The 7,704-nt window shown below is 49.7% G+C and overlaps 1 protein-coding gene across 2 annotated transcripts; it reads left to right on the top strand.

Annotated features, from left to right (window-relative positions):
* The first annotated feature begins 2,971 nt into the window (after positions 1-2,971).
* TM4SF1 (transmembrane 4 L six family member 1) lies at positions 2,972-7,519 on the top strand. 2 transcript variants are annotated; one of them, XM_065073293.1, is made up of 5 exons: positions 2,973-3,236; positions 4,293-4,382; positions 4,454-4,602; positions 5,931-6,111; positions 6,983-7,519. In XM_065073293.1, exons 1-5 carry the CDS (start codon positions 3,060-3,062, stop codon positions 6,995-6,997), a joined length of 612 nt encoding a protein of 203 aa, XP_064929365.1. In that variant the 5' UTR covers positions 2,973-3,059; the 3' UTR covers positions 6,998-7,519. The 2 variants fall into 2 exon arrangements, with proteins under 2 accessions (XP_064929366.1, XP_064929365.1); XM_065073294.1 differs by lacking the exon at positions 4,293-4,382 and having other exon boundaries at positions 2,972-3,236.
* The last annotated feature ends 185 nt before the right edge of the window (positions 7,520-7,704 follow it).

The following is a 7,704-nucleotide window of genomic DNA, read 5'->3' as shown; positions in this document are numbered from 1 at the left end:
GAAAGCTGGAGGACGCTCAGCTTTTCAGAGCGCTTCTGCTGCTCGTCATCTCCACGTTTGGGCATCAGCAAACAATGGTCTGACACCTGTATTTCATGTAAGAAGCAAACTTCGGTTCTCCTGCTGCAACAGAGCAGCCAAAGCAACAATGACTATTGAGGTCGGTGGTTTATTTTATGGAGGGGCTGCTGGATCCCTGGACCCCATGTGAAATCAGGCTTGGTGTTAGATACCTCAGTAATGAGACAAGGCACCTCATTTTGGCCTCTTCTCTGGCGTGAAGGATCAGTGTCCTGCTCCAGGTAGTGCTGTTCTGCTGGCAAACTTTATCCTGCAGCATCGATGGTTTGGGATATGAGCCAGTTGCTGCAGTTGTTTGTAAACCAGCCCCTTCTCCAGGAGAGGATATGGAAATCTGCACATGCTGGACCGTGGAGTATGCTGTCAACGTTGCTTCCCTGCCCCTTTGATCGCCTTGTCCTGCCCGCACCCCACTGCAGCAGCTGCTTCTCAGCCAGAGCGGACAGCTAGACCTACACTCTAAACTGAGGCTTTAGCCTAGAATTAGACTTCTGTCGTCTCTAATCACACTGTGTGGTGGATTGCCTTTCAGGGTGTGTTCTTTGCCCAGGACATCAGAGCTACAGGGATCGTGCTGCGACTGAGCAGCAGCGGCACGTCCCCGGGCTGCGGGGAAGCACCTGTGAGCGCTCAGCAGTATCTCCCTTCTAGAGCAAACACGGTGGTTCTTGTCTGAAAGACTCAAACCCAGTTCTGGTTTAGTTTACACTGGCGTAGACTCTGCTGTCTGGCGGTGCTGGAGCCTGTTGCCGGCGGCCCTTTGGGCCGTTCTGACGCGGGCGAGCGGCTCGTGTGCGGCTGCTGGGGGCAGTGCCAGCCGGCGGGACTCGAGCTGCCCGCGGCGCGTTCCAAACGTCCACCACCGCTTGCTTTGCCAAGACGTAGAGTTGGGATTTGTGAAGCAAACAGCTGTGAGAAGTAAACAAGCTCAAGATTTTTGTAACCTATATGATTACATAGGAAAGGGATCTGAACTACTAGTGTGTTGTTGGAGGGCGTTTTGGTAGAAGCTGCAGAGTGCGATGCCTGTACAGCACCCCGCTCGCTTGGTCATGTACCGAATTGATTTTGGATACAGGAAGTTTGTGATTGTGTGAAATTGTATGTAAAATCAAGTGTTTAGCGAACAATTATGCAGGTTATAAATAGAGCAGGTTTTAAATCTGCTCCCGAGTGGCCATAAGCGTGGGGTGGGGGAGTGGTTTGTTTTTTTTAGCATAACACAATAAAGGGAGTTTTCAGTTGATCAGCCGTCTCCTTCTGCAGAGGAAGCTTGCAGGGTGATGTTAATGCTTTGTTTTAGTCATCAAAGCTGCAGTGCACAATAGTGGTGAGCATGTGTTCCTACAATTCGAGGATATTTCTCATCATGACGGAAGTCTCCAGGGTCAACAGCCACAATACCCGGAGAAGTTCATCACAAGCCACATCTGCACAGACTGCTCTGCTCCCCCAGCCCGCTTTTCTGTTGCACATTTGCATGCGCTCTCAGCCTAAGTGTCGCTCACGTCACTTGCAGGAACACCGTGGGATTGGTTTGGACTTCTGTTGACGGGGTTATTTAGCTGTTAAAAGGGTAACACACACACCCCCAAACCGGAAAACCGGAATAAGTATTTTCCCCCTAACTAAGCGAAGGTCTCACTGCAGTGCTGTAGCATCCTGTGCGTTCCCGGACTCGGTTTGTCCAGCACGGGCTTTGCTGTGAGAATCTCGCTGCGCTGTGGCGGCACCTCGACTCCGCTCCGGCTGCGCGTCGGAGCTCCCGCGGGCCCGGCAGCTTGTGCCCATGAGCCTGGCAGCTCCCGCGGGTCCGGCAGCTCGTGCCCATGACCCTGGCAGCTCCCGCGGGCCCGGCAGCTCCTGCCCATGAGCCCGGCAGCGCCCGTGGGCCCGGCAGCTCATGCCCATGAGCCTGGCAACTCCCGCGGGCCCAGCAGCTCGTGCCCATGAGCCTAGCAGCTCCCGCGGGCCCGGCAGCTCGTGCCCATGAGCCTGGCAGCTCCCGCGGGCCCGGCAGCTCGTGCCCATGGGCCCAGTGCGTGGGAACAGGGAACATTTCGGCTCTTTTAGCAAAATTGGCATGAGGGAGAAGATAGAAGGCTGGGTCTCAATTTTCTCAGGTCACTTTGCATCCCCGTTTGCTATGCACATTAACATTACTGGTACATGTCACACAGTTTGGAAACCCCTGATATAATAAATTTATCTCTGTTTGCGCTTTCCTTTTTTGTGTGTTTCTATACATGAAATGTCAGAGCAAGGGCTGTATTTTGTAATCCTCTCTGGAAGCAGTATTTTTCACCAGTGTTTGTAGGTTTAGCTTTAACAAAGGGCTGTTCATCTAAATTCAGCTGCTCTTAGAGTGGCAAGAAAGAGGACACTCTGTGAAGCCTCCTGTCCATTTGATTTGTTTGCCAACCTCGTGGTGAGGTTTGCGCTTACTCCATCAGCAGGATAGCAAAAGAGGTTGCTCTACATACTCCTCATTGCTCTAGACCTTTTTCTGTTTATACCCAAACCTCTGACTCAATACTGTTGAAATCAGACGAGTCTCTCCCTGGCTTCAGGTTGTTGTGAATCAGTCTATAAACCTAAAACTCAAAGCTGCTTCCAGCAAATTAAAACATTTTTCCTTCATTTCCTAACAGAACTTGTGTTGTGGTTTCAGCCTGTTGTTCATCACCGGTGATCCGTTCCAAACATCCTATATTAGGGTGAAATTACCTGGTATTCAATGTTTCCTTGATTGCATTTGGTCTGACAACAATTACTGCATTTCCAAAGGGTGGTGGCGTTCCCTGCTCCCTGCTGCAATTGGTGACAAAGAGGCGCGAACGTCACCCGGGCAGGCAGGTCACCTGGGTGCTTAAGGTACTTAAGGAGGTGAGAATAAAGGCTGATCTTCTTTTGAGTGTGGACAGGAGTGGGACAGGTTGGGTGGGACTCGCGGAAGAGGGGTTTGTAAAGCCGAGGACATGTGTTTCGGAAGGCGCGCTAGGTGTATCGGTTATAAGTTGCTGGTCCTTGCCTTGCTCAGCATCGTGGCCAACGTTTTGCTTTATTTTCCCAATGGTGAAACAAGATTTGCTTCAGAGCATCATCTCGGCAAATACGTGGAGTGCCTTCATGGCATTCTGGGTGGAGGCATTTTGGTAAGTAATAAACTAGTGGTTTCTTTCAAGTTTATTTTGGAGCCACTTGGTATTACTATTTCTTTACCAGTTACATTAATTTATTGATGAAATATATCATCAGTAGGAATCTCTGGAGTCGTAACAAAATAACAGCCATGTGGTCATACAGCTGGTTTATTAGTTACTATTGGTTATCTGCACAGTATGTCACTTGAGAGCTGAGAAGATTAGGGAGTCCAGGTAGCAGAATCCAGTGCAAAGCTGGAACCAAGGCTCTCAGCAGGTCTCGGGTTGTGTAAAGGGTTAAATCTGTGAAGTCTGCAGACCGCACGTTGTTCTTTCTTCATGATTTTCCAACATACTCCGGGGTGCAGAGTCTTCATAATTGCAAACTATTGTGAAGTGCTGTTAGTGCTGGTGGGGGATGCTCTGTTCACTCAACCCTGCTCCTTCTTGACGTTGTGCTAAAAGCTCTGGAGCGTCAGTGTTTCCCGTGGGCAGCCTCTGCTCAGGTACTTTGCATTTCCATCGCTGGAAACTGGCTGGGAAACGTAAAAAACGCTGGATTTCTGTAATGACATGTTTGCGTGAATTGGCCAAAATGATTCCAGATTTCTCCTCTAGTTAGACTGGTTTGTCCCACGGAAATGCCTGCTCTTCAGTAATTAATATGTTGATGGTAGTTTGGGTTTTTTTAGCAAAATAATTGTGAGAGATTTATCTTTAGTCCTCGTCTGGCTGACGGTGAAGGCATATTTTGCAAAGCATTCTGTTTGCAGCATACAGCCTTTAATGTGCACAAGAACTTCTAAAGGTGAACTGCAGCAATACCACAGCAGGCTCTTCATGCACCTAGGTGCTGTCTGCACAAAGCAGAAACAGAAATACACCTGTCCTGGTGCTGGTGCTGCCGGTACTGGTGGCGAGGTGCCGGCCGTGTTAATAGAAACGAATAACGGGTGCGGGCTGCCCTCTGCTCCCGTGCCAAGAAGCACCACCGGTGAACGCAGTGCGCGTTTTGGTGCCCGGTCTGCAGCAAACCGGAGCAGCGTGTTCTGTTGGCTCTGCACCCAGGTCCTCGTCCCCGCCGCCGTGTTCATCGGGCTGCACAGCGGCGACGGCTGCGGGTGCTGCGGCCACGAGAGCTGCGGGAAGGGCTGCGCGGTGAGTGCACCCCCGCGCCCCGGGGCGGGCGGGTGCTGTGTTCGAAGCTCATGCCTGTGCTTGCTGTGCAGATGCTCTCCTCGGTTCTGGCAGCCTTCGTGGGGATCCTTGGCTCTGGATACTGTGTGATCATTTCAGCGCTGGGCTTGTCTCATGGACCGTATTGTTTTACTCACCTAGAAAGAAACTGGGTCTACCCTTTCGCCGGGTCCTCTGGAGGGTAAGTTGTCTGTTCGTGAGGACGTTGTGTCTTCCCGCGGGCACACATGGGCTTTGTCCCAGCGCCCTTCGCCAATACCCAGTAACTGGGTGCCCAGATCCATCCGTAAGTTTACGCTTCTCGCTCACTAAGAACTGAACAGATGGCGCCAGCTACTGTACTTTAAAACCAAAGCAATGGAAAGCCTCTGTCCCACAAAAAGGGATCTGGACGTGCATATGTATAGGTAATAATATCTATATACCACATGTCCATTGACATCTCTAACATAAAGTACAAAGTTTTAGGACTTTGAGGGATTTACTAACTGTGAATAGCATTGTTATGAAATTTGTCTTAGCAATTGTGTAAGACTGTTCTGTGAGATTTGCTTCTGTTGCTGTGTGTTGGTGTAAAACCACGTTATGTCTTCATTACGGGCAATGGCACAGAACCTTTGGAACTAGAAAAGGTTTATAAGAATCTCTGTACATTGCAAGGCAGGGAGGTCAAAAATCTCTTAATTATCCCCGACTGGGGTTCTCCAGCAAACCAAGCCCATGTAGCTGAGTTCTGTGCTATCCCTCATTAATCCCTACAAATCCTGCAGGCTGGAAGAGGGTTTGGGTTGGATCGTGACATAGTTCTACAGTGTCCCTGTGACTGGCAACCTCAGGCCGTTTCTGGCAGCAGCGTATGGCCGGTGCCAGACTGGAGGCTGTTGGAGCACTCAGAAGCCGCATAAAGATCCTTTGCAGCAGAGTCTGAGTTGGGCCGCTCAGTTGTGTCTCTCCCAAGAGGGGACGTTCCTCCTCCCCGGCTTTGATGAGTGCGGAAGAACTGAGCCCAGTGCTGCCGAAGGCTCGTCAGTGCCCGTGTCCCCACGGGGCGGGCGAGGAGGAGCAGCTGGAGTCCAGGAGCACCCTCTAAATGCGTTCCGTGTTTGGATCTTCCAGACTAGGCGTGTGAAGCGCCGAAGGACAGCGGCACGGGAGAGGAGGTGACTTCAGATCAGCAATCGCTGTCTTTGGCATAAAGGCCCAGTCCCGGAAAGTTGTGTGGTTCTTTTGAGCAATAGCTTTGCTCCTTCAGCTGTCTTGAGCTTGTGTCACTTTAATTGGTGATAGAAGATCCTGCATTTGTAGCTTAGATATTTTTTTAAAAGGAAGACTTAACTAAAATGTATGGTTGGTAGTTCAACATGTTCTGAAACAGAGAAAACTTTGCATGGAATAAACCATTGCGTTTTCTGTTCCCAGTTAGAGTGATTATCCTCGATGCAGTTACAGACTAGGTGTAATCTGATTCTAGTGCCACAACATTAATATGCTTTTAATTGCTGTGTACAGGTACTTGTTTGAGTATAACAAGTGGTCTGAATGCCAAGAGCCTCAGAACATCGTGCAGTGGAACGTCACCCTCTTTTCCATCCTGCTTGTCGTGGGTGGAATAGAGTTCATTCTGTGCTTCATCCAGATCATCAACAGCATCGTCGGAGGGCTGTGTGGGCTGTGCTGCAGTCACGAGGAGGTAACGCGTTGGTAGTTAGAACCGCGCTTCTCAGATGAACATGTAACACCATTGTTCTGATGCTACTGTGGAGTAGCAGCTATTTTTTAGCTACTCTTAAGCATCAACTTTTTAATATGCGTGTTGTGTTCAGCATTTTCCTGGAGTATTTGACCACATGGTTTGAGCTGGTTCCCCAGTTGTCACAGCGAAGTCGGTCTGCGCAGGAGCTGGGAGGCGTTTCCCCCTATGGCGCGTGTGGTTATGGGCACTATACAGGTGGTATAACTGAGATACAAGAGTCCTGGCGTGGTCTCTGCCGTCGCCTAAACCGCTGTTGTGTGGTGTGGTGCAGTTTGTGGTAGGTTGCTTGTTCTGTGTTGCTCAAACCCCGTATTTTGCTCACAGCAGCTGACAGGCTACTGAGAACACGCCGCATGTAGTGAAACCGCAGCATTGCTCAGTAGGATTAAGAGAAGGAATCAAACTGCACGTAGGTCGCAGAACCTGCAGGCAGATCCAGCGGGGTCTGGAGCTGGAGGGCTTTCTTTGAGTGAGGAACGGGAATTCCCTCCACATTTCTTTGGCCTTGTTAAACTGTTGGAACGTGTTGTTAAAATCAGTATCACAGCAGTAATGTTGGAATTGCAATGACTTAAGGTGTGAACCAGATATGATTTATATAATACACACATGATGGCTAAGAATGTGTTTCACACTTTTAATTGACGTAGTTGAATGTCGGGTTCTTTCAAAGCTCTTACTGTCTTCTCTCGCCTCTCCTCCATGCTGTAACTGCAGGATGAGCCACGCTGTGCTTGTCTTACAGTTGGATACAGTAGTACCGTTCTTCCCATTAATGTGTGTTTGTTTCTTTTTGTTCCCCCCACAGACATATGTTTGCTAGAAACCTGACACTGTTGGCGTCCGTGCATGCGTGTGGTGTTTTGAGACTTCTGTGGTTTGGTTTGGTTTTTATATTGCATGCATACTCAAATGCGGATTGTTTGTTGTCGAACTGTTTTGCTGCCATCGGTGTAGCTGACGTGGGGCCAGCCTGTGCTCTTGGAGTCACATGCAGCTTTCCTCTGATCCACCTGTGTCTGTTCTTTGGTTCGTTTCCTCTTAGTACAGGCAACTGCCTGAACATCCTGAACATCTCACTAAAGATGCTTTTTATTTTCCCGTCTACTGACAGAACAGCCTCGTACTTTATGCTGTTTTCCCAGTAAAGTTGCACTTTCATTGTGATGTTGGAATTAACAGACACCCAATGTAGTTTGGCCTGGGTATAAATGGAAACTCAGCTGGAGCAAAACCAGAGCACCGGTAAAATGGGTGTGATTGTGGCAGATACATGCACTTCACCTCTTCAGGATTTTTCTGAACTTCTGCTGTATTTCACAAATAAAGATTTGTATTAAAAATACCCACAGGTGTCAGTGACTCTTTCCCTACCCATGCTGAAACACTGCTTTCCTGGTCCTAGAGTAAGGGACAGTGGCGGCACAAGAACACGGACACGAAGCGGCCGAGTTGTGCCTGTTTCTGGTCTCGCAGGCGCGGTGGGGGACCGGCCGCGCCGCCCGCTTCAGGTCGCTGCGCCAGCCGCGC

Source organism: Columba livia, chromosome 9 (genome assembly GCF_036013475.1).
Source record: "Columba livia isolate bColLiv1 breed racing homer chromosome 9, bColLiv1.pat.W.v2, whole genome shotgun sequence".
NCBI classification, from domain to species: Eukaryota; Metazoa; Chordata; class Aves; order Columbiformes; family Columbidae; genus Columba; species Columba livia.
Note: the sequence above shows the minus strand (reverse complement) of the source record. Positions and strands in the feature narration are given on the sequence as shown.